General features: G+C 39.8%; 1 protein-coding gene across 1 annotated transcript; it reads left to right on the plus strand.

The window, feature by feature from the left end:
• Positions 1–8504: 8504 nt before the first annotated feature.
• LOC141466041 (alpha-1-antiproteinase F-like) lies at positions 8505–19160 on the plus strand. Its single transcript, XM_074149754.1, is given in 5 exon segments — positions 8505–8615; positions 10512–11157; positions 14580–14850; positions 17647–17794; positions 18972–19160. Coding segments are annotated over 5 exon segments (1365 nt in total).
• The last annotated feature ends 8474 nt before the right edge of the window (positions 19161–27634 follow it).

A 27634-nucleotide genomic window follows, 5' to 3' on the forward strand; every position in this document is an offset into this window, starting at 1 on the left:
AACAAAGCTTGTGATGTATGAAGGAAACTCCTTGAGATTGAAACTTGATTCCCCTGTAAAGCCTTGAAAAAGCAGCAACTGTTGGCATTTTCTCTGCTGACTTCAACTGGGTTTGAATTAGCTCCCATCTTTTATCCTTCAGCAACAAAAGTAGGCTGCTGCAATCTTGCAGGACTTCAGAGATAATGTCTTGAGATTGCACCAGGCTGTGAACAGCTGAGGCAAAACATAAAGTCTTGACATCATTTTGCCATCACATGAACCCTTTGTGAGTCTGCGGTTTGCCCTGCGGGTCGGAAAGCCAAGTGGAGAGCAGCCAGCGCTGCAGATCCACATCCTGCTGAAATTGGGGAGGAGAGCTCATGCTCTCATTAGCTTGCTTGGATGAGGCCCTCTCCAGGAAGCAGCAGCCACCACCAGACAAGTCCAAAATGTGAGTTCCTTTACATTTTTTCTGTCCCACAGTTGCCAAAGCTCCTCCTGCTTTAGTAGCTGTTGCAGAGTGTCTCTTCACTTAACAGCTCTTGAGCAACTGTTGCTTTTTTCTTTCCTTTCATGCCACAGCCCATTATTAAGCAACTTTTAAAATACATACATACATAAATCCATAATATATACATTCTTCAATGACTGGCTTGTACATTGATTGAAGAGGTAGAAGGGACACGTGTCTGTGGGAGGTTTCGGTCTTGTTATGGCCTGAGGAAAACAAAGTTACTTGATTTTCTTTTTGTTTTCTTTCTCTAGAAGGTGTACCTCTCTCCTTCTGATGCTTTGGATTTTTTTCTAGCAAATTCACATTTCTGGCATCCACACGTGTTAGTTTTTTCTCTGGAGAGAGAGTTTGTCCCAAATGCCACCCCATCAGGGAGATCACTTGTTGGGCTCCTCAAGGTGGTGCCTGCGTGTGCAGGATACAAAAAGGGCCATGCTGTTTGTGGAACAAGGGGTATGCCCAGAGTAAGGACACTGAATCCTCTTTCCAGCAGTGACGTGGGAAGCACAGCAGCTGTGCTGTGCCACTGATCTGCTGTCATGGCTCTACAGAATGTCCTAAGTCAACCAGCTTTCCCATGCCCAGTGTTGATGCAGTTATAATCTCTCTGCTTCCAAACAGGTTTAAAGGTTTTGAAGATTTTCATATGTTGCTGCCAAAAAAAAGCATTTGTGAAACAATTGAGCTGAATCATTTGGGGCATACATCATCCGGTGTGTGTTACATAGCAATTATGATGAAGGCAATTCCCTTTTCATTCAGCGCCACAGTTGTAACTCACACTTCTTCAGCGATACACCCCACATTTTCCGTGACCACTAAGTTAAACCATTATAGGTACAATTTTCAGCACTAGACCTTTTATCCCCACTTCAGACATATTAGCCATGCAATGATGTTGCAAACAGTTCAAGTCACCCAGAACCAGTTTACTAGTTACCCTGACTAACCAAGTTCAGTATATCTCCAAGGTCCTTTGCCTTCTAGACACATAGCTCCCTCTTCCAATGTAATTACTGTTGGTTCCTGTTGTTTATTGTCCTAGAGCTCATTTTCTTTGGGCTATTGTCAACATTACATAACAGAAGCCTTTTCAGGAAGAGCAGCAAATCCTATGTCCTTTGTCTGCCCGTCTTTCAAAATTTGGAGGTGGTGTTTAATCCTGTCTGTCCTTGAATTATGATCTTCATAGACCACTGAACATGTGCTCATTATGATTAATAATTTCTTTTATAAGTGTAATTTTCATCATGATCATGAAGTGATGGACCCACCCAGCATCCCAAATAAACAATTTAATTTCTTTAGTTGTGCAGGCCTACAGTTCCCTTGGCTGTAGCTTAAAGACATTAAAGGCATTCAGATTGTTTGTTTTGTGCTAAATTAAATATCTGCCCATGACATATCCATTTGTTTGCTTGTTGCTAAACAGTGCAGAGTCCAGACCAGAATTTATAGTTGAGATAATGAAGTTTAGCCTTCTCTATGCCACTGCAAATAGTTGCAATAGTGTAGCTGGAAACAGCGTATCTCCTGAACAATGGGTTGGTGCAATGGACCAGTAGAACAACCACACGTGCAGCTGTAATATTTCACCCTAAGGCTATTTCACAGGAGTGAAAATAATAATTTGGAAAAAAAATACATATTCTTTTTTGAATCAGTGTGACTAAATCTTCACCTACAAGTTTCCAGAAGGGAATAACTTGCTTTTGCTGAAACATGAAGTGTGCCCAGTTCATTTAAGTCCAAATATGTCACATTGAGAGGTCACCTCTCGTATCTAATCTGCATTCTAGGGAGTGCTTTGCTTGAGGACATACGCTCAACAGTATTTAGGTAACTCAGCATTTAACCAAACTTATCAGAACTTGATCTTGTCCAAAAAAAAAAGGATCTCATGATGACTGAGATCCTATTCCCTGGTTTCTGTTGTTTGTGCTGACACAGTAAACAGCTGTCTGCATGTTTTCTACAAAACAGCTGTTGATATTTTTTAAATGATATGAAATGCCTTGATATTTATTGACAAAAAATGTGCTCGTGTCTGGTGACTGAGTAAACACTTTTTTTTTTTTTTTTTTGAGGTGCATGTTTCTAGTGTCGTGGAAGAGTACTGTAGTTTGGGATTGCTGCTAGTCTGACTATCTGTGCAGGGCACAAAATTCTTTACTTTTGTTTACTTTGAGAAAGCCATTCAGAAAAGAAGTGAAACCTAATGAGAGGAAGTAAAAGAAAGGAATCAAGATATTCTTGGGATGGTTGCCTATGTATGGTTTATTAATTTAATATTGAGAATCTTCATGATCAGCTGTGAACCTCATTTTGCATTTAGGGGGATTTTCTTCTCTGTAGTGTTTCTGCCTCCTCATTTATTTAAAATGTCAAGAGCTGGTGATAAGGGCTGACAGTAGAAAACCACTAACCTTGGTGTCTGCTATCGAGGTGTTAGTATTTTAGGACAATGAGATTGTTGAAACTAAGAGGAAAACAGTATTATGCAGGTTTTCTCAGCAGACAGAAACTTAAAAGCTGTAAAATTTCACCAAAGGCAGCTCAATGAAAATTTGCAAGGGCAAGCTGTTAAAATTGCAAAAGATATGAAGTGTGGGTGTTGTGGTTTGGGCTGGGCTGGTCACTAAGATGAACTTCAGATGCTCTCTTTTACCTTTCTCCCCTTCAGAGAAGGAAGAGAAAATGAGAGGAAGAGAGAACTTATGGGCTGGAAAGAAACGAAAATATATTAATGAAATATTATTAATAAAATAATAAAAAGAAAAAATAACATTAATAAGAAAATAATAAAATATATACAATATATACAAAACTGTATCAGGCTCCCAGCATGATGATCACGTCACCAGCAGGCACTGGGAAAGTCCCAGACTGGACCCAGGGACAGACGGGAGCTGAACTCAAGAACTGGATTCAGAAGCACACGGATTGGGATCAGAGGCAGACAGACAAAGAGACGGAGTCCTCCTCAGACACCAGCCACTAAAGAAAGAGTCTGACCCTTTGATCTGTCAGCTTTTATACTAAGCATGATGCCAATGGGATGGAATACCCTGTTGGTCAGGGTATTCTCCTGTCCGCTCCTCTTGGCAGCTGTGACACTTCTACGCTTTTCTGTTACCGACCCTCCAATGCGGCGTATAACAAAATTAGCTGACCTTAGTTGTTATAGCAATAAGTGTAAGCAGGAGCCTCTCTGCATACCATTCCTTGGCATTAACATCAGGTCTTAGCACTCTGGAAGTGGACATTGTATGAAAAATAAGCCATTAATTTCAGAGAGTGAAGTTAGTTAGAAGAGACTTAACTGAAAAGTAAAATTGCTGAACATAAAATTGGTTCTGTTTTAACTCAAACCAGGACAGTGGGATAATGATTTACGGACCACTTGGGAAGACAAGAAGGAAAGTAGTTTTCTTTTGTAGCAGAAAAATCATATTTAACTGAAGGACCTGCTGAGGAGGAAGGGAACTAATTTCATGGGAGAAACAATTCCCTGGCTTTGAGGAGAAGCCATGAGCAGTAAACCAATACCAGTTCTTCCATGTGATGGTTCTTTGGCTTTCTTGAGGCAAACTGCTACCTACTTCTTGTCCTTACCTTTCCCTCTCCCCTTTGTGTAACATTGGGACTAAAGGAGATGATGGAGGTGAGGGCAAAACGTGTCAGTAGAGCCAACGGTGACTTGGTGGTGGGTCTCTTGAGGATGTGGTAACTGGATGGTGTTGGTGCTTGGAGGACTTGTGTTACTGGGTGAGGGATTTGAAGAGCTATGAGAAGAGAGAGCTGGAAGGACACTGAATTTCAGGGGAGGGCTGTGTGTGAGGGAGCGAGATTTGGTCTCTGATGATAGGAGAGGTATTGTACAGAAGAGGCCTGTCCTATCTAACATTTCTTCCTTACTCTTCTTGCCTTCTTTCCTGGCACCTTTATTTCTGGCTAGGAAAAGAACAGCCGAAAGGGGAGAGAGGACTCAGGGGCATTGTATGGTTCTGTTGAATCCTATGCAGAAGAAGGGCTGTAAGGAGAAGTTGGGTGGTATCCTTCCCTACCTTCTCTCCAGGGAAAGAGAGGTGGGGAGCTGGGCAGGAGGGAGAAGAGCTGCCAAGCCACAGCCACTTCTGCCCTTTTCCTGAAAGGTGTTCTCATTTCTGACAAAACACTGCTGGGTTTGAGAATAGTGACCCAATTCAAGAAAAACTTAGAGAAATGTTTCAAGAGAGTTGCATGTCTTTACATACACCCATGCATTTCCAGTGATAGGTAAGGTATCACTAAGTGTATCTAGGAAATGCTGAATAGTAAAGTGTGTCTATTTGCTTGTGACTAGTAGAGGTCCCTGAAGAGTGAATGTAGGCAAAGTGTGACTTTGAATCTGTGGGCTCTGGAGAAGAAGGAGATTGAAAGTTAAGGGAATCATTCACCAGGATGCTGGGGACATGTGGGCTGCTGTCTGTTCCATTGAGTGATGAGAGAGAGGACTGAGAGATTGAGAAAGATCTTTGGAAATAAAAATGAGACATTGAAAGAAGAGAATACTTCAGCCTCTAGGGTGGTGGTGGTGTTCATTTGCCAACTGATTTTGTTTCCCTCTAATTTTTTTAAGGGAGCAAATCTATTCTGTTAGACTAAAACACTGCACGCTGGTGAGACTCTAACCCAACGGATACTGTCAGTGTGATGTTCCCAGGTGGAGAAATTCTTTGGATAGTTTTGTGACCAGAAAACAGAAACCCACTCTAAGCTATCCCAATCGTTAATAGCTTAGTGAAGTCTTTGACCTGTTTGTTGTGTAGTGTAATGGGTTTACTGGTAAGAAATCCTGGGACTAAAAGGATTATGAAAAATCCCATAACTAAACAGAGATGCCTTGGAGTGCTTTCTATCTCTGTAGGTCATCTCTAACAGTGCTCTGCCTACTGAGCAATAATTTTTGAGAAATTCTTCAAGATCTGAACCAATTTAAAAAGGGCAATATTTTTTTTATTGTGGGGAAACATGTGCCTTAAGTAACCTTACAGGTTACACACCCTGTACACTCTCCCCTATTATATTTTCAGGAGAAAGTACTGCCAGCTCCAGAAAAGTACAACTTAATATAAATTTGTTTTGCAGTTCCTGTTGCCTCCCTTTTTAATTATGGTGATGAGGCAGTGCTTTAGTTTCAATGGGACAACAAATTAAGAGATTCTTCCAACTCTTTGAAGGTATATACACACCTGGTATCTGTGGTTTAGCACAGGCTAAGGAGAGGCTCTGGGGCCTTGTTTATGCAGTAGAATTTCCTACTTGTGCCACCAGTGGTTACTGGGTATAGCAAAGAGAGGAAACTTGCATAAACAAACCTCTTTCAACCTCTTTTCTCAAAGCAGATGTATTTACACTAAATTTTGCCAGCTGGGGCTTAAGCACATATGAACAATGCAGTGCTACCTGTGTTAAAAGTTATGGGAACTCTGAGAAAAGACCCTGGTGTAGGTGAGGGAATTTCCTGTTCACTATCCATATCATATCTTCAACACATGCAACATTATGCTGGAATATCCCAGTCTTCAAAATTGAGTAAAATGGGTGAATTCTTTGTAAATCAGTATTCTGCTTATAGTTGCAATAGAAATTATTGCTTATAGTTGTTGAAGATTTTTTCGTCAATACAGAAATGATGCAGTTAGGTCAGGAACTATTACCTTTACCTTCCTTCCTCTCATGACTTGACACTGGAAAGACACAAAAGACAAATTTGCACTTTCTTTAATACTAGTGTCCAGAGATTCACATTATTCATATAAATTGATCTTGTACTGATTTTCTCTGCTTTCTTTCCAATCCCAAGGCAGGCTTTTCCATATTCAGTAGCAGGCTTTCTCCTGTGAGTATCCTGAGGTGTGGTCTAGGTGTGTTCAAATCTAGCTTAGTCATCCATCCGTCACCTTGTCATTAGCATGGCGTCTGTATTTAATTGGGCTTCCTTCCTTCCTTCATCAGAAATCAGTTTTTATACACCATGAAAACTGCAGGCCATTATTAAAAGTTAGCTCTAAGTGAGATTCTTGGCTCTTACTATTTTCACTGCCTCTTGTACAAGTATCTCAAGTACTCTTTCATGAGTGCTATGCATGAAGAACGAGTTATGTGTAAGTCCAGTATAGTGCCTCAAAGCTTTCTATTTCTCAAGCTTTAGTTCATAAGTAACTTGTTTAAGAGGGGTTTTTTTGTATTCTGTTGAGTTGCTTGATAGGTTGTAATCATCAACAACTTTCTCTGGTTGCATCTTTGCCTCCTAGAAAATGTTGCTGAGTTATTGTTGCAGTTAGTATTTCAATTGTGCTCAGAAACAGCATTGAGATCAGCACTCCATCTATTTTGTGGATAGTAAAGGTTGGTCCCTCCCCCCAAATACTTGCATTTTGCAGGGAAAACAAGAGCAAATATTATCTTTTTTAGTTTTAGAAATGGAGACATGAGATGCTGTGCTTGGGGTTCTGGGGCTCCTGGTGGACACCAAGTTGACCATAAGCCAGCAATAAGCTCTTGCAGGAAACACAACCAACAACAACTTGAGCTGCATGAAGAAGAGCACTGCCAGCAGGTCAAGGCAAGTGATCCTTCCTCTCTACTCATCCCTGGTTTACACATCTGGAGTGCTGCACCCAGTGCTGGGTTCCTGTGCAAGAAGGCTATGGGCATACTGGAGTGACTCCAGTAAAGTGCTACAAAGGTGACTGATGGATTGCAGCATGTAATGTATGAGGAGAGGCTGGGAGAGCTGGAACTGTTTAGCCCAGAGAAGAAAAGACCTGTGGGGATCTTACCAATGTGTACAAATACCTGATTTCTGGTGGGAGGAGTAAATAGATAGCCTCTTCTCAGTGGCATCTAGTGACAGGCAAAGGGGTAATGAACACAAATTAAAATACAAGAAATTCCATTTAAATGTAGAGAAAACCTGTTTTAGTGTCAGTGTTGTCAAACACTGAAACAGGTTGTTCAGAGAGATTGTGGAGTCTGCATCATTGGAGGAAGTCAAAACCCAACTGGACACTGTCCTGAGCAACACACTGTAGCTGACCCTGCTTTGAGGAAGGTGTTGCACTGCATGGTCTCCAGAGCTCCCTTCTTCAATGCTTCTATCATTCTGCACCCACTAGCTTTCCCCAGCAGTCGCAGGAGGTTATTGTAGTGAGTAGAGCTGAGCGCAGGATGCCAGGCTGTCTGATCTGACCTAGCTGAACTTGGCAGACGATCAGAGGGGCCTGCTCCCCACATCCCAGATCACAAGATAGTAAGCAGGTCTAAAGATTTGCTCTATTTAACACCCACGGTCCTAGGCTTCCACCCTCTGTCCTCAGGCCATGCTTGTAACTGGGATCACTGGCATGCAATGGCATCCCAGCCGCATTCCTTCTTCCTCGGGCACACAGCCCTGCGAGTGGCCTAGGAGTCGCTATCACAGCTCTCGCTGCCAGTGGATTCCCTATGTGGGAGTGGATAGTCAGGCACATTTACAGCAGCACTTGCTAATGTAGCAAAACAGTGTTTTAAGCCCTGCACTTATTAGAATCATCACTGGCTTCACCTGGAGACAATCAAGCCCAGGCATGGATATGCCGGAGACAAGTAGACTAGGTCACAAAAATTCAGGTTGTCTCAGTTCATCAAGCCTTGTACTCCTGCCTTAGTGGCAGCAATGCTATAGTTACTGGAAGTTATGTTTGGGGTATTTTTCTGTAGTTACTACTTCTGATGACTCTCTTGTTCATAAAATAGCAGATTTGGGCAACTGAGATGTGTATGAATGTTTGATATTAAGAAGCAGTAGGTTCAGTTTGAGGAAAATTGCTTTGAATCTAACCAGTGTGATCAGATAGTCATGAATAATAAAGTCACGTGTGAAACATATATTCAGCAAAGTTAGGTGTCCAGTAAAACTAGTTTCAACGTTGTTTGCACTACCTAATCTCTAAAATTATAATGTGTGAGTCACAGCTCTTAGATGATCTTAACCTTTACTAGAGGATACCCTGCTTTGTGTTCAGCAGCACAAACAACTGAGCAAGGACCTGTGCAGATCTGGTGAATACAACAGGACCCTCTTGACTGTACTGTAAGTAATGCATTTTTTTCTGTGGAAAAATTGTCAAATGTTACATGCAGGACAGCAGTTTCTGAATAATCAATTGAGAAATTACCATGTTTGTATTCAAGTTACAATTTAAAGCTTTTTGTATTGTTTTATTGTTCTGGTCTATAAGTCATCTGTGAGATAGGCATGTTTGTATAGCATAACTCTCTTTGGAGAACTGCATGTCTAAATGTTTCAGAGAGTTAGATGAAGTAAATGGTTGATAATAACAAAAGTAGGGTATGAAATGAAAGGGAAGGGGACTTAAGGATTGTTCTCTAAAGCCTCTAGAGAGTTTGGGGAAAAAAGAAACTGTGCATAGAGGTAAAGGCTGAGAGAGTTAGAGTGATGGTGGAGCAAGTCACAAACAAATCAAAGAGCTCAACTTTAAATGTGTTCTGGATATAAAACTGAACTCTCTGAAAGTGGTTTGTCATGGGGCTCAGGCCCTTTCTAGCGATAGTAGTATTGCTATAACCACACTATTCAAAGGATGTGAATTAAAGAATATTTGTAGCATATATTATTAAAGCAGAGATCAGTATTCTGAGTTCACTGAATTTTGGAGAACCAAGACACTGGGAAGCAGAGAACAAAAATTTAGGGTCATGCTAGGAGCTAACAAGGATCCAATGATTTTACAAGGCATGAGAGTCTGAATATCATTTCTCATTGCAAGTCAGAAACCTAAGATATTGTTCCCCTTTGAAAATCCTTGCATTTTCCTCTGGAGAGTACTTTATTTTATAAAAGATTCTGTAGGTAAAGTGATCATATACATCAGAAGGATGTTCTGGATTTCCAGTTATTCCACATATTTACTTCCTTCTGTCTGTTGACAAAAGTTGTTGAACTAAGTGTGGCACAGGTAGTATTAATTTCTAGAGTTAAAGGTATTGCCACAGGTGTGGAATGGATGGTTTCCATGTGGCTCTGGAAAAGTTTTCTTGTTCTATTGGTATCTTTTAGTATCTTTATTCCTCCTAATTCATCTTCACATTTTACCATCACAGGCGTATCTGCCCAAATCACTCCTTGCTGTCTTTCTGATGATGAACACCACAATTGTTCTAGAGTTTCCTCTGATTATTTTTTTATTATTCTCAGATGATTTGGTTCAGTCACTCAGCTGGACATGCCTTTGCGCCCAGCTGGCATGCTTGTTTCCATTTGCTGTTCTGTGTTCCCTTTCTTAATAAGGAACACCATATTTCCAGAGTCTTGATAATTTCCTAATTGCTCAAAGCATATTTCTCTCTTTTGTTAGCTATGTGGAAGGGTTTTTTTCAAATGGTGCTCAATTGTTCGAGCTTTATGTAATCGCTGTAAATATTCATCACTTCCTCATTAACAAGCACATTAACTTTCTCTCTGCTGCCTGCCTATATGTTTACATGCAGCCCATTCAAAAATTGTATATTTTAATTCTCACAATGGAGGAATATTGTGCCTTTCTTCTGCTTTGATTTTTCACCTTTCTAAATTTAACTGACTAGCCTTGACTGGCTCCCTTACTTTCTGTTCTACAGACCTGTACTTTTGATTTACGGCTTTTTCTCACTTAAAGCCACACTGAACACAGAACGCTGGAAACAAAACAGTTTCAAAGGAGTTGCAGCCTAACCTTAATGAGGGAGTCTTTGGTATTACTTCATCCCTCTTTGACTTTAATTTTTATTCTTTCATAACTTCTTCATTAGATTGCGTAATTTTCCAGAATCTACTTCCTTGAAATAGAAAGCTGGTATCTCTGAATTCAAATGGTTTGGAATCACTGGTACCAAGCCTGCTCTCTACATTGAAGGGATTGACTTATTGCTAAGCACAAGGTAAAAAGATTTCTAAGCCAAATGTCATTTTTCTTTTGTTCTTTTACAGAGTTATAGAAACATGAAGATGTTGTTTTTCGTGTGTCTTTTAATTGTTGGGATTCATTCCAACAGTTATTGCTGTGAACCTGATCACCAAGGTGTAAGAAACCAAAATCAAAGAGGCCAAGGAAACCAAAACATGCTGCAGCAGTCTGTAGGGAACAGTGTTTGTCGGTTTGCATGTTGTTTCTTCAAAGAGATTTCTTCTGGTGAAAACAGTGGGAATGTTTTCTTCTCTCCGTTGAGCATCTCTACTGCCTTTGCAATGCTGACTCTGGGTGCCAGATCAGACACTCTGACACAGATTCTTAGGGTCCTTAGCTTTAACCCACGCGAGATTTCTGAAAATGAAATCCATGAAGGTTATCGTCAACTCATGCAAATGGTAAACAGAAAGAATGCAGGGTTACAGCTGAATATGGGAAATGTCCTGTTTGTTCTTGACCGACTGAAGCCACAAGATAAATTTTTAAGTAATCTCAGAAACTTCTTTGAAGGAGAAGCTTATCCTATGAACTTCAAGAGGGCTGATCAAGCCCAGGTAAAGATCAACGAATATGTAGCAGAAAGAACCAATGGGAAAATCAAGGACCTCGTAAATAACCTTGATCCACTTACTGAAATTCTCCTTATTAGCTATATTTATTTTAATGGTAAGATATACATATAATATTCTCTTACTTCATACATTACTTCCTTAGGTCTGTGCTGGAATTCATCACTCATTTTTTTTTTTTTCAATATGGTTTTGCAGATGGACTCATACCTTGTTTTCCTTTTGGTCCTCACTTAATTATAGACAAAGCTGTTGGAATTTATGTTCTGGAAATTAACTGATGATAATTCCTAGCAAAATTTATGGCAAATTTTCCTATATCTTTTAATATATACATTTCTTTTCTGCTGAAGATTAAGTGAAATATACTTTGAGGAAGGCATCTCTATTCAGTAAAGCATCTAGTCCTATACAATCAAGTGGGATTTAAGCACTTTCTTAAATGCCTTGATGGCTAGGAATTAATTTGAAATCCACTTCAGCTGTTTTTTTTTTGTTTGGTTTGCTTCGCATGTTCAGGGTTAAATTCAAAGAATGCTGTTAAAGGAAAACTCAGCATCTTACCTAGAAGGAAATATGTTTACTCAGTAATTTTGCTGTTACTGAGTATGTTCATGTATCCAGAGCTAAACATTTAACAGTAGCTTTCGTTTCACGTTCACATTCTCCTTTTCTTTTTTAACTATGCCTTTACTGATAACATGGCTGTAGTCCTGATGTGTCTAGAGGCATAGGTTTTCAACCTTTTTTTTTTTGATTTGCAGATTCTAATATTTTCCAGTGAAGAGATGGACCCACCAGTATCAAATACAAGCCTAAAGACAATAAGCTTGTTTTTCTTAATTAACTTGCACAGTCTGCTTAGATACAGTCTACAGATCTTCCCAGAGCTTTGCAGACTGCTGATCTAATGAGAAGAAGAGGAGGAAGGCTGTAAGGCTCAGTCAGTGGTCTAACAAAAGATATTGTGTCTTCTTTCAAACCTTGTCTCTCTTACTCATTTTATCGCATTCTGAAAACAAAGCAATTGTACTCAGAAAAATAATATTCTGTAATTTATCTGATAAAAAATCATTAAGCTTTTCAATTGAAACAGAGAAGACATTAGAAATGCTATTCTTTTAAAAGAAATGTAATTCTTGTAAAACCATTAGCCTGGATGTTCCCACTCTCCTCTCCAATATGAAGCTTCCCCTGAAAGTAATTCAAAACCATATTTTTGTTTTGTTTTGCTTTTCCTCTGTGTCTCTGCTCCTAGTGTTAATCTCTGAAGGTCTCGACAGACAAATGAAGCTATTTGGAATACAGATGGTGGATGTTTCTTAATTCTCTTGAACATATACTTTATCTCAAATGTTTTCAAGTTAAGGTTTTGTTTAGCATCAGGCAGGTGTTTCAAATCAAGCAAAAAAGCTGCTGATTTTTCTTTTACTGAAGGGTGTTTGAAGAAGGAGAAATAGATTTAGTAGCACACTGGGGACAAAACCTGAGAAACCTTGTATTAAAGATAACTTTGTATTACAGATAACTTTTACATGTTCTAAAAATAAGTTTTGTTTAAAATTAGATGTCCGTTCCTGTTGCTCAAATAATTTCCCAGCTCCTCCAGAGATGGTGGAGATTCAGTTTTTGCTCTTCAGTTTTAAAGAAAATAGATTAAAGAATAGTATTAATAGCAACAATAAGGACTTGAAATTGAGAGTTGGTTAATGCTAATTGATGTAGAGGATGGGATTCATCTGGAGAGGATCTCTAAAGCTCAGGTACCTCTATAACCAGTCCATACTTCTAGGGTCCTGTCCAGTCTCTGTGCGTTACAACCTTCCTTGCACAGTACTGATGATTCTCCTCCCGGTTTTTGTGGTGTTAGCATAGTGTAGAAGTCCTTCCCTAAGGACAAAATACTGGCAATATTTTCCAGAGTCTCAGCCAGTGGGCATGCTGTTCCATTACAGTACACCAGTCCCTTATCATGGCCTAGCCGAGCTGGTCACCACAAAGTATCATACTTGAACACTCTGAAGCATTTGAGAAAGGTGCCATCCCTAGAAGGTATCATCCTAAGAGAGAGGAGAGCATAGGAGAAAGAGTTCCTTTGAAACAGGATGAAAGGGTTAATGAATATCATCTCTGTCTAATCTGTGTGCTAAATCCTGGTATCTTACTCTGTTTTTAATCAAGCAAAGCTCTTTCTGAAATCAGGGTTTTTTTTCCCTGAGTTGAGCACTAGATAAAGGTTGTTTGAGCATTTCAGGACTTCTCATTTGTGTTTCTGTGATTCAGTTTGCTTTTTTTGTTTTTCCTTAAGCATATCAAGGCAGAAGTCCTGCTAGTTACATATCTGATGGTAGAAGAAGTCACTGTTAATTAAGAAACATAAAAGTAGCAACTTTTTCCATCTTCAGAGTATTGGCAGTTGTCAATTTATATTTTCAGAGCCCAAGACATGCACTAAGTCTCATTTCACTCCTTCCAAATACTAAATAAGTGCTCTTTATGTCTATTTCACAGATGATGGAAACAGCAGATGATAATTATTTCATTTGTACCAAGCTGCCTAGTAATCATTGTTCAAATAGAAATCGGAAGTCAAAAGGGGTTGCATCTTGTTTCATAGTTTTCTTGATGGCACTTGTTTTACTTAGTGTTGTGGCTCTACTTTTGCCCACAAAATTTGATAAAAAAGTAGATTTGTTCTAGAAGGCAAAATTTACTACAGAGCAGCATCTCTTTATTTTAAAAAACAAAACAAAACAAAAAACACCGCCACGCCCTCAACTTTTCCCGTTTTTTAAAATCTGATCAACGGATGAGGTGGATAGCTGGAATTTGGTTTAGAAATACCTCTCTACTGAGGATAAGAATCTTCCAGAGTTTCAATGTAGACAGTTTGTTTCACTATGACTAACCAAGGAACCTTTGGAAATTTAATATTGTGAACACGACAGTACAAAAGGTTTCTGTTTTTGTTGTTTTGTTTTGTTTTTTAACCCAGCAGTGTGGTAGAATTAAGTTCTTCATCAATTTATTGGCCATCAACTAAAGTGGCATATAAAGCCCTTCTCTCTGCAAGTAACCTGAATCCCTTCATTTCTCTGGACAATTCATCCCTTGTCACCCTTCACAAGTCTATTTTGGTGTGGGAGTAATGTAAGGAGATAATCTCTTTTCTTCTGAGCTCATTTAAGGGCTGCTTCATGAAGGCTTTATAGGCTCCTTTAAAATGTTGTCATGGAGGAAAAGTGCACACTAGAACACTTGTTATCTCATCTAAATGAAGGATATCATGGCCTACTGTAAGATCTGAGGGAGTTTTTTACATCACACTCTACCTATTGTGTCTTGCTATTGAATTATTCTGAGTATTCAGTAAGATTAAGTGCTCATTGCAAACTGGTTTGTCTTTGAAGCTGATCCAGCTGTACCAGTTTCTGTCATCTATGAACGTGTCCTGTCATAATATATCCTATGGTTTCATGTCCTCAAAATATCCTATAACTCTGTCTCTTATGTTTTAAGCTGAATGGGAAAAACCTTTCGATCCAAAATACACTAAAAAGAGCAAATTCTTCGTGGATGGGAACAAGGCTGTTGAAGTCCCGATGATGTTTGGAATGGGCCTGTTCAAGCATGGCTATGATGAGCAGCTGTCTTCTACTGTGGTACAAATGGATTACAAAGGAGGTGCTTCGGCATTTTTTATTCTGCCTGATCAAGGAAGAATGAGGAAGCTAGAGAAAAGATTGTCTTGTGAACGTATGTCAAGGTGGAGGACATTAGTCTCAAAAAGGTATAATTTTGCAGTTCTTGTTTCAGATGGTAGACAAGGAGACACATCAGTTTTCAGTCCGCTGGGCTATGACACAGAATCAGGATAATATTTTTCATTCTGTTTTAAGCTACAGAATTCCCACTGACCAAAGTTGAAATCTGGCTCTCTGATGTCCCTGTGTTTTCTCATTCACTACTGCACAAAGTGAAAACCTTCACAGCTTTAGGACTTTTGCCATTTCTGCATTTTGTTTCCCATCTTCAACTCTCCATAGACCCCAGTTTTCTATCTTAAGACCTCTTCTCACTTTGTAGGAGGAGGTCTTCTGCCTGCTCCTACTTACAAGTAAATTCCTACCACTTTCCTTCAGTCTTTTTTCTTGTCTCTTGCTTTCTTTCTGCCAATTAGAGTTACCAATAATTGTGCATTTAATGTTGAAATAGCAACTTTCATTTGGCAATTGCAAGGAACAAAGCTCAATGATAAGGGTGTAGAGCAACTGGCACACTGCAGAGACACTACGTTCAGGCTCTCTGAAAACTTGGGAAGGCAAAATTGGAATAAGCTACACTTGCTTCAAGGTAACTTTGAGACTAGAAGGCAGAAAGATTAGATACTTTCTAAAAACAACTTTAGACTCCTTCCACTTAGTATCGTGTAGTAGTAAGTATCCTTTGATGGGACAAAATAGGCACAACGTGTTTATAGAATCAAGCCCTTCTGTTTATTCATTAATGACCTTAACAAATACATATTTGAAAATTGTATTTTAGATGATCAATTCTCAAGACAAAATGACATACTAATACAGAAAACAAACCCCAGTGTCACGCTCTTAACTCTGATTCACTGTTAAATCTTATCAAAATAATTTAATTTTTTTTTATTTAAAAAAAAAGACAGAAAATAGTATGTCATTTTCTGTGCACCTTCACAGTTTTGAAACTTCTGGGAGCAGCTATGTGGTTTGTGACTAAAATCACTATAGGACAAATAAAATGGTGAATCAAGACACTTATGAATCATTTTTTTCAAAGAAACACAATTACCTTTGAAATCAGCAAGACAGACACTTAATTCAACTGTGGAGATGTATATTTTCTCTCTCCATCCTCTCCCTTCTCCCCAAACTGGAATAATCTACCTAAAAGCCGTGAACGGGAGATGTAATCTTATAATATAAAAAGGCATCACTGTCAAAGATGGGCTTGTTGCATGCAACTCCCCATTTTTCACCATGACAGTTCTCTCCTGCAAAATAAAAGAAATGCCTCCTTCTACTTTTCAAAGCAGCTGATTGCCTTTGCAATTTGGAGTCTCTGGGATGTCTTAACAAATGAGCTTCATGTAGGATATGGAATGATTTAAGGACTGTGGGCAAGCTATTTCTGTCCCTGTTTGTCTGTCTGCAAACTACCATTGACACAAGTTGCAGAAGCGTTGCGAGAAGCATTTTTCATTACTGTTAGCTGTTGAACAAGAGATAGCACCAAAGTATTGACGGTAGAGGCAGCTGAGATCTATTTAATGGCTGAACTGTGGAGAAAACATCACTTTTTCTTCTTCTGCCTGGTCGCATTGTTGCCGAGTACCTACAGCTTTCCCTTTCCTGCATGTTGAAAGCAAGTGGGGGCTTGTGAATGAGTGTCTTGATGTAATAGTAAGACAGATGATTCAATGATAGTTGCATCCTCACTTGAGACAGCAATCTGCATGGTCAGAAATTAGGCAGAAGTAAGAGATCAGCAACCTGTTATCAATCCACTAGCACTCTCATTTTTGGGTACCTGCCAGACTTGGCATTAGATGCTGTGCTACACTGGAGGTATGGGCCCTTGTCAACTAGGTGACTTGCTCTTTGGCCAGCTTCATGAAGTGCTCCACATCTCCCTGACCTGGAACCCTGGATGGTTGTCCTGGTTTCTCACCAGAAAACAGTACATACTGTCAGCATTATCACATATAACCTCTGTCTCATTATGCTGCTTCTAGCTGTAAATGTTGGGTTTAACCTTGAAAAGGAATTGTTAAATCCTTACTGAAAGAGTAGGAAGAAATGAGTCAGAAATACGGAGCTTTGATGAATTTATGGAAAGCAGCAAACTAGTTACTTCCCTCCCCCCCAAAAAAAAATTAAAAATTGAATGAATCAGACATTGGACTTAGAAAAAGAATTATCTATTGAATAACTATATTCTGTCAATGTGCTTTTGTTTTCTTCTTTGTCATCCATACAATCACCCCCACATATTTTCCTGCTCCTTTGGTATATTTTTTTGTTTTCTCTGTCCTGATTTATGACAAACACACAAGACCAACATTGTGTTTTCAAAAGTGAACTGGGATGTGTTGGACTTCTTGTGCCCAGCCTGAGACACCTAAAAGAATCCCTTTTCCACAAGGTGAATCCTCTGCATCCTCAGTAAAGGGGCATGATGAAGGTACTTCCAGCACAACGCACAAAATATCACTAACTTCTGAAAATGTCAGATGAAGATCCCTAGGGAGGTACAGCTGTACTGTTGTGCTGAATGATCATTGGGTCAATCTCCCTGATCATGCGTTGGCTTACTGCAGACTGTGAGCCAGCAACCTACAACCCTGTCCTCTCAACCAGTCTGCCAACATTGTTATAAACGTCTTTTTTCTTCCAAAATTAGTGTCATCATACATCTCCCACGTAGGCTAGAGAGAGCCTGCAAGCGAACTGTCTTTAGGGAGAAAGCAAAATGAGTTTGTACCTCAGAAGTCTCTGTTAATACTGTGATATCTGATCAGAAGTTTCACCATATTCTTGCATTTCTTTCCTGGCAGCTCAGCAAATGTGTATATTCCGAAATTCACTCTTTATGGGACATATAACCTAAAAAATGTATTATATAAAATGGGCATCATGGATGTATTCACTGATAAGGCTGACCTGTCTGGGATCACCGGGCAGCCCCAGCACAGAGTTTCCCAGGTAAGTCATGCTCCTTCTTGTTTTATGGGCCCATGGTTACCGATACTTGCATCACTTTCTTTACAACTATTCATGATTCAAAACTCATGTAAATAGGCTTTGCTTCACATGAAAAGGCAGCCGTTGGCATAGAGAGCATTTTGCCTATGTTACTTGCGCTGTCAGTGCAATTGAGTTGGAGCAGGTTAAAAGTCTGTAATTTTTTAATCTAGGAGGCGTTTTTGATGTGTGTAGGGCAACCTTATAAAACAGACATGACCAGATCATTGTCTATCCTCATCTTGGTACCTTCCTGTGGCGTGTTGTTACAGACATTACACTGCTGCTTCTGTTTGTGTCTACCTCTTTAACCTGCCTCTGGGCAAGTAGGGAGCTGTAGGATGTATCGCTGCTTGTGTTTATTGGAAGGGAGGGGAGAGGAGAAACACTTCTTGCTTTTAAACAATTTGGGGGAAAGGAAAATGCAGTTATGAAAAATATTTGGCTTCAAGCCTGTGAGCAATGACTCTTGTTAGTGCCAGGCCCAGGCAAAAGCTACAGGTAAATCCTACTTCAATAAACCTAGAGTTTAAAGCTGAGAGTCAGTGCAAATTTCATTGTCTAATTTGAACAAAACAATGGCTCTTATGACCTCAGGTGGAAGTTTAGTGAATTCAAGTCTGGGAATGTCTTGATTTTGCAAAGTAAAACTTACATGATTCTCTGCTCTAGCCTTCCATTTCTGACTCTGCTCCCCTTTTTTCCAAGACATTAAGGAACACGGGAAAAATAATTTCAGGATGCTATTCATTGTGCTAATCTGTGTGTTAATTCTTCAGCTATATGAACTTCTAATAGACAGTTAAATATGGTCTTGCTCTCTTAACCTTTAGTCTAGCTCCACAGATCTTCACGAGTGGGAACAGGGAATAAGAAAAGAAATAAAGCAAATGTTCTCACTAGCAGGGATGTGCCCCTCTACCAGCAATGAACTTTTACTTTCTGGGGCTGGGAAAGCTATCCTGCATGTAGCTTGCTGATTTTTTTTTTTTCTCCTGTCCATGTGCAGTGGACTCACACCTGTCCATCTGATGCTTGTTACTTACCAATAACAACTTCAGGGCTTTTTAGCTCAAGTGTTTATTTAGGTGACTAGTTTTGTACCCCTTTGACTTGTAACACGTCTGCTTCTTCATAGGCTATTCATAAGGCTGTGATAAAGGTGGATGAGACTGGCACCGAAGCAGCAGCTGCCACAGCCATGGAAATAGTGCCTATGTCTGTTCCGGTTACCATTACATTCAACAGGCCCTTCCTAATGGTCATAACTATGGAGAACAATATACTCTTCATGGGAAAAATTGTGAACCCTCTGAGAAAAGATTAAGTTCATGTACATGTGAGGTATGCAGTGATCCCACTGTTGAATCAAGTGTTTGACCTGATGAGTATGGCATGGCTATGGAGGGCTCTCCACCTCTTACCTGATGTTCACTGTTTTTTGTAGATGAGACTCGTCATCCATTTAAATTGTCATAGTTGCATGTTTGTTTGGGCCTTGGTTTTTTTTTTTAATTTTTTTTTTTAAGAAGGTTGCATTCAGGCAGAACTGTCATTAGATCTGGGACAAAACAGGCCTGTGTGATACTGACAGCACAGATACATCTTCTAGCAGGGAAGATGAGGAGCATGTGGGTGGAGAGGGTTGTGTAAGCCTGCTTTTTCCCTCACAGCTGCCTTCTCAACTTTTTTTTTGCATTGACTGACAAATGGGTACAAGTTACGGCACTTTCCTACTTGTGCCCGTTTTCCTACCAATATGAAGTTCATATCTAGCATAGATCTTGACATGCATAATGCTTACTACCTTGCATAGTACCATTGTTGTCCAGTGAGTCTGTTACATCCTTGCCTTTCAGCTGTTGTCCCAGCTAGGCTGCTGCAGAGGGGTCACAGAGAAGGTGTGTTTTTCCCCTGCAGATACATACTGGCCTGCCCACTGTTTCTGTGAGAGCTTACAGTCCAGACTCATTCCAGGGCAAACGTTAGAGGGTCTAAGATTTGGGTCTAAGAAAAGAAGAGTAGATCAGATCTCTGCAGTTTAGTGCCCTGGAGCCAACCTTTATGAATCAGATATATAGCTCAAAGCAGCCAGAAAACTACTTCTAACCTATGCCTGCACCTAAACCAGCTTCTAGAAGCTCCCAAGCAACAGGAAACACAACCCACCTCCCGCTGGTGCCAGTGCCTGTACCATTAGCATCTGGCCCTGGGAGATTACCCATTGTAGTAAGCACCATTCCAGTATTGTTTGTAGGATCAAGCACCCTACCGGTAACACCTATACCCCATAAGTGACACCATGTCTCTTGACATAACCCCTTCTGTTCCCAGACTGTCCAGTAATACAACATTGGTACTCTGTTTCTCCTCTGCTTCATGGTTAGCATAGCCACAATATTATAAGGATCTGTTTTCACTATTAAGATGCACAATACTAAAAGTTACATTCATAATGCACATGCTTATTTATTTTTTCTTGTTTACTTTCCTACCTATTTTTTCCTATATTTTTCACATCTATAATTATTTTATTTCTTTCCTCATGCTCATGGTATATATCTGAACTCTGGTTGCAGGAGGGGTAAATTATTGACTAAAATGTGTTCGTCTGTTAATAGGTATTAAGCATTAACACCAGTCTTTGTACAGCCTTGAAATATGCAGACAAATGTACTACGGTAGAAGAACAACAATGAATAAACGTGACATGAAAAATTTTCTTATTTTGCTATTTCATTTCTGTAATTCTAAGTCTTAAGTATGGTTCAAGTAGGTTTTTTTGACCAGTGTCAACAAACAGTTATTAATATACTGCCCATATATCAGCATGGTAATGCTAGTAATGAGCTTCAGAAAGCCCTCTGCCTTTGGCTGGAGCAGTAAAACCCTATTCAGCACACAGTATGGTATCTCTATTAGGAGGAGAACTTTTTGTGTAGGTTCAACACTTCTTTGATGCAGATATTTAATTCAAAGGCTACAGACAGCATGCTGCTTCTACTCTATCAAGTGTGTAGTTTCATGTGTGTCTCATCTCTCTTCTAAAGGGCTCTCTCTTGACTCCCTCTAATAGCTATGTAATCAGTCTTGGCATGTGTTTTGAGCTGTGGTTCCTGTTATTCCATAAACAAAATATGGACCATCTAGATCATACATTTTTTAATAAATTATGACAGGAAAACAAGAAAAATGCTTAGGAGCTATAAGTTTTTTGTAGAGGACCCCACTTTCAAGTTAAAATCATAGTGAAGAAAGACTCCTCTGTGTGGCATTCAAATCAGGCAATAAGTAAGAATAAATTTAGTATTTTCCAAACTGAAAACTAGATGTACTCATCATGTTTTCATTTGTCTTTGACTACATCACTGGATCCACAGCAAATCTTGACAGAGGTTATTTTTCTACAGGTTCTTACAGATGTTTGTAATTTATATTGATCTAGAGAAACTGCAGATCTTGCTAGGTCATAAGCAGTTTTCTGACATAACCAGATCTTGCAGCTTGCTTTCCTGTAAAAATGTATAACAATGCTTTTGGATGTAAATCCAAAAAAACTAACTTAAAAAGGAAAAAAAATAGGCATATCTACACATCAAAGTAAATTAGGATTATGAGGAAAAACTTCAGAAAACAGAAGTCATGATCAAATTGGGGAATGCCCCCCACTAAAAAGAATAAACCCGCAACATTGCATCTCAAACTATAATAAGAAAGGACAAGGACAACTTTGAGAAACAAAAAATAGCAGAAGTCATAGCATATAATGATATATTCTTTTTCAAAGACATCAGAAAACTGCCAGAGAGCCTGAGGGGCTGGTAGATGTTCAAAGTGTAAAAGAAATACTCAAAGGGGATACTGGGAAAACAGGAAAGCTCAATCCATTGCACATGTTCTTCCCTTGCAGTGGTTGAGCCTGAGCACCTATTTCAAGTTCAACTAACAGTAGAAGAGATTTAGAAAAAAAAAGATCAAAGAACAAGTAACAACAAATTGCCAGGACTGTTTAGGATGCATGCAAGAGCTCTTAGCTGTCTCAAGAAGAAAAATGTTAAGCTTTCCACTGCTTCCAATGCATCAGTTGGACTGGTCTTTCTGTAATAGAGTGACAAATGTGATATAAATTAAAAAAAAAAAAAAAAAAAAAAAAAAAGATGCAAGTGAGCACGCAGTGAATTGCAGAACAGTTAGTCCAACTTGGATATTTTGGAAACTGTAGAATTTGTAGTTGTATGGATAAATATGACAAAATATTGAAAAACTAACATGACTTCCATAGAATCATGAAATTGTTTATGTTAGAAAAGAACTTTAAGATCATCGAGTTCAACCATGAACGTAAAACTGCCAAGGAACTTTAAGATCATCAAGTCCAATTGTTAACCTAGCCCTGCCAAGTTACCACTAAACCATGTCCCTGAGCACCACATCTACACCCAGAGATGGTGACCCAACCACTTCTCTGGGCAGCCTGTTCCCATGCTTGATAACCTTTCAGTGAATAAATTTTTCTGAATATCCAATCTAAAACTCCCCTAGTGAAACTTGAGGCCATTTCCTCTTGTCCTATTGCCTGTTACATGGGAGAAGAGACTGACCCCCAACTCACTACAACCTCCTTTCAGGTAGTTGTAGAGAGCCATAAGGTCTCCCCTGAGCACCATATTCCTCAGGCTAAACAACCCCATTTCCCTCAGCCGCTCCTCATAAAACTTGTTCTCCAGACCCCTCACCAGCTTTATTGCCCTTTTCTGAACACACTCCAGCACCTCAGTGTCCCTCCTGCAGTGAGAGACCTAAAACTGAACACAGTACTCAAAGTGGGCCCTCATCAGCGCTGAGTACAGGGGGACAATCACTTCCTTAGTCCTGCTGGCCACACTCTTTCCAATACAAGCCAGGATGCTCTTGGCCTTCTTGGCCACCTTGACACACTGCTGGCTCATATTCAGCTGGCTCTTTACCAACACCTCCAGGTCCTTTTGTACCAGGCAGCTTTCCAGCCACTCTTCCCCAAGCCTGTAGCACTGCATGGGGTTGTTGTGATCCAAGTGCAGGACCTAGCACTTGGCCTTGTTGAACTTCATCCCATTGGCCTCCACCCATCGATTCAGCCTGTCCAGATACCTCGGTAGAGCCATCCTACCCTCAGGCAGATCAACACTCCTGCCCAACTTGGTGTCATCTGCGAACTTACTGAGGGTGCACTTGATCCCCTTATACAGGTTATTGATAAAGATTTAACAAAGAACAGGTCCAAACAATGAGCCTTCAGGAACACCACTTGTGACTGGCTGCCAACTAGATTTAACTCCATTCACCACAATTCTTTGGTCCCAGCCATCCAGCCAGTAGATCACCCAGCTAAGCATGTACCCATCCAAGCCACGAGCAGCCAGTTTCTCCAGGAGAATGCTGTGGGAAGCAGTGTCCAAAGCTGTCCTGAAGTCTAGTTGGACAACATCCACAGCCTTTCCCTCATCCACTAAGTGGGTCATCTTGTCATAGAAGGAGATGAGGTTAGTCAAGCAGGACCTGCCTTTCACAAACCCATGCTGACTAGGCCTGATCACCTGATTGTCCTGTATGTGCCGCATGATAGCCGCAAGTTGATTTGCTCCATAACCTTCTCTGGCACCGAGGTCAGACTGACAGGCCTGTAGTTCACCAGATCCTCCTTGCGGTCCTTCTTGTAGATGGGCGTCACATTTGCTACCCTCCAGTCAACTGGGACCTCCCCGGTTACCCAGGACTGCTGATAAGTGATGGAAAGTGGCTTGGTGGGCACTTCTGCCAGCTCCCTCAGTACCTTTGTGTGGATCACATCCAGCCCCATAGATTTGTGTGCATCTAAGTGATGTTGCAGGTCACTTACCATTTCCACTTGCATTATGGGAGGGGGGATTCATTCTGCTCCCCGTCCCCGTCTTCCAAGTCAGGGAGTTGGGTATCCAGAGAACTGGTCTTACTATTAAAGACTGAGGCAAAGAAGGCATTAAGTACCTCAGCCTTTTCCTCATTCTTGGTCACTACGTTTTCCCCTCGCATGCAATAAAGGATGGAGATTCTCCTTAGTCTTCCTTTTGTTGTTGACGTAAGTATAGAAACATTTTTTATTGTCTTTTACAGCAATAACCAGAATCCTTTACCAAAGGGTTCTTTGAAAGAGTTGATGTGTGTGGGTTACAATGGTTTGATTGGTATATGTCACATAGTTCAGAAAAAAGATAAGATTCCTCAATGAAGGATCTCAAAAAAACCCTAAGATAGTAAGAAGGGAAAACCCTTTATAAGAAATAAGTTCAGGCAGGCATTATTCAGAGAAGTCAGAGGTCATGTGGGACTTTAATGAATTATGAGATGACACGTTTTGTTGTTAGTCCCACCTTGTTCATGGGTAGGGGTCTCATGGGACTCAGTGACTGCCTGATAAAATGGTGCAGGGGTCTCTTAAGTTAGGCATTGCACTCAGGACGGAGATTTTACAATGATGCTGGATAGGCCACTGAATATGTCATCTCCATGCCCAGTGCTGGTGGAAAAGTAAAGCAAGAAGTGGAAGATACGAAGAAAGGAAGAGAGAGAAAGGAAACATCAGTGTGCCTCTGTGCCATTTTATATGGCTTGTACAATAAAGTTATCTGTATATATACTGTGTATCTATGGGCTCAACTCAGAGCCAAAACCTAAGTGTTTATTTCCTTTTGCTATGCCTGAGGGTGTCTAAGACAACAGTATGGAGCTGGCAGTTAAGAGCATTTTTATTTCCTCAATTAACAGCAACACTTCTATCAACTCAGTGGTTCAGTAGGAAACAACTAAAAATCAAAGCCGACTTACATGACTCAGTAGATTAGAAGTATTAATTATAAAAAAAAGTGTGGTTTTTTGATAGTTTGCAAGGGTCTTTTTATGACGTCTTTGAATGATTGAAGTAGGTGAATTTACATTTGTAGCTTATTTGCAGTTTTGATTCTTTTTACAATCATTGATCATACTTTTTACAGTCACATGAATGCCTTGCTATTTACCAGCATACCTTCAAAAAGACTCCAACCAGATCTATCATGTCTCTTATTTAATGTTTCTGGGTTTTGTTCTTTTATTTCTCTGTCAAATATATATATATATATATTACTGGGAATATCTCCTATCTCCAGTGGGAAAACTAGCCTATTTTTTCTCATCAGATTCATACCAAACTTTCCAATTTAAAATTTATTTTTTTAATGTGAATTAGCTCTCAGTATACCAGTTCTAAACCATTTTTCCTCTAGATCTATGACTTTACAGTATATGACAAATCTATTTTCAGTTCATGAAAAAAGGCAAATGAGAATAAAATTCTGAGTGGCAAGATAACAACTTAGTCATTGTTCAGGTACCCTACAGCTAATGCAGAAGTTTTTTCCATCCTGACTTAAAGAAATTAAGTGCTTGATCTAAACTTTATTGTAAAGAATTTCTTTCCAGTCAATCATTTTCTACAACAGCCTTTAGATAGCACCCATAGTCCCATATTGGTATTATCTTCCCATTCAATAAATGACATTTCTTTCCCAAGAGAATTTTCCAAAGATGTGACAAAAATTTAAAATCGCAACAATTTTCCTGATGGTCCATTTTAGTGGTAAGCGATAGAAAAGTTTATCCCTTGATAGCATCTTATAAGATAAAAGGTAGTGTGGAACATTTTCATCATTTCTATTTGAAAATGTTGACAAAGCCAGCGAATTTCTGAAAATGTTCTGATTTCTCTGACTCTGCTTTCTTACATGAAAATTGCTCCCTTAGACAACTTCCAAGAAGTTTTTCTGAGAAAGCATTTTTAAGGGGGACAATAAGGGCACTTGCACAATCTAGGAAAGTTTCTCAGATGCAGAAAAAAGTTGAAGTTAACATTTGTGAAGTAGTTTGTAAGAAGTAATACAACGCTGAAGTTGTCGCTCAGTTATAAGCCTACTACCATCAAAGATGAAGTAGGGACCCCCAGCTCAAAGGATTTATTGACTTCTTAGCTTTGGCTGTGCACTGAGTGCCCATGGAGCAGCAGTAGAAATAACTGGCTTTACAGTAAACTATGAAAGGAAATGTTTTTAGAACATGCTGGTAAAAAAACACCTCCTTTGGAGAGGAGTGAATCCTCTTATTTAGTCCTGCTTTGCAGGATTCTGTTTCTGGTGAGGAGATCCTAGTCATTGTTCTTCACAAACTACCTCAGGAGGGGTCTCAATAGTTATAGAGATCTCTGAAGAGCAGGGGATGCTAAGTGTCACCTGTGCTGTAATATTTGGGTGTTGGGTTTGGAGTTATAGTAATTATAAGTGTGGAGGCGAATTAGAAAAACAAACGTGTTTGTTAAGAGATTAATTCAATCATCATTAGTGTGAGAGCTGGAGCATTCACAAAGGCCGGAGACCAGTTCAAACTGGTTCTCATAATCCCCACCCACCTAAGTTCTGCCAAAGCCATTAATTTAAAAACATTGCATCACCAAGGAAAAAAAAAATACTCTCACTGGCTGATCAATGAACCTGAGAGCAGGACATCGTCACCTAGAAGTTCTTGCGACCTGATTAACCTTGTTGCTCTCTACAGCTGAGTCCCATTCTTGCTGACCCCAGCCCCAAGAGTGCCATAATGCTCTACTGCTCTATCAGAGAAGACACCTGGTGTTCTGTGAAAATCAGTCTGGGCTTTCCCTGGTCCCTAAAGGTTGACTTTTGCTGAAGGGTCTTGCTGTGACCCCTTTGGGAATGCCTGCCTTCGTGATTCTTCAACAGGATCTATTGGCCGTTGCCCTCCAAGCTGACGGAGGGAGCAGGGGGTAGAGGCATGGTGTGCCAAGGAGATAGAGTGGTCTGCAAGTGACTGTGGGTGATGTGAAGAAAGGCAGGAAAAGAATGTCAGAGGAGATGTGAGTGTGCAGGAGCCAACACTAGAAAGGATATTGACTAGTTTTAGGTAGGGAATTTTTGATCTGTACTGAAATATTCACAATTCCAACAGTTTTCTGTTAAAACTAAGAAAATTGAGATGCTTGTGAAATGACTCATTACATGGAAAAATGGCTTTTTTTCCTTGTCTGCATACTGATCTTGAGTAAGATTTTTGAAAACTCTGCCGTGATAGCCTAAATCTTCTCCCAACAAAGTTAAAAGCTGTGGTGGGAACATAGTTTACACTGTATCCATTCAAAATAAAATTGAAATCTGCCTCCATTCTGCATTTGTTCCCTGGTGGACTCCTATGTTTGTACCCTCATTTTCAACAGAGCATTTCTTACAAGGAGTGGTAAACAAGGTAAATTGCCTCTGTGGCTTGCAAGACCACTTTCTGGGTCCTTTCTTTGAGCATTAGCCAAAATCCATATTATGTGTTTGGGCAGCTGAGCTTCTGAGTCACAGAATAATGTCATTACTGTTTACTTCAAGCCACTTAGATCAACCTTACTTGATCAGTTGTGTGATTAAAGGTAGGCACTCGATTTGGTATTGCTCAGGAGTACAGAGGAGGAAAAGGAAACAATTCAGGTGAGATGGTCCCAGATAGCAGGGTCGGAGGACCAAATGGGAAGGTGAAGAAGAACTTTTTAATGAAGGCTTTCAAAATAATGTTAGTTGCTTAAGTCTTGAATTACTCATTGGGATGGTTCTTGTTAACTATATTTTCGTGTTGTATAGACACACATTTATTACAATTTTAAGTACTATATTGCTGTTGGAAACCCATAATTAATTGATTAATTTCTTTCTTTCTTTAACGCAAGAACATTATTAGGAAAGAAGGATGGGCCAG

Source organism: Numenius arquata, chromosome 6, assembly GCF_964106895.1.
Source record: "Numenius arquata chromosome 6, bNumArq3.hap1.1, whole genome shotgun sequence".
Classification (NCBI taxonomy): Eukaryota; Metazoa; Chordata; class Aves; order Charadriiformes; family Scolopacidae; genus Numenius; species Numenius arquata.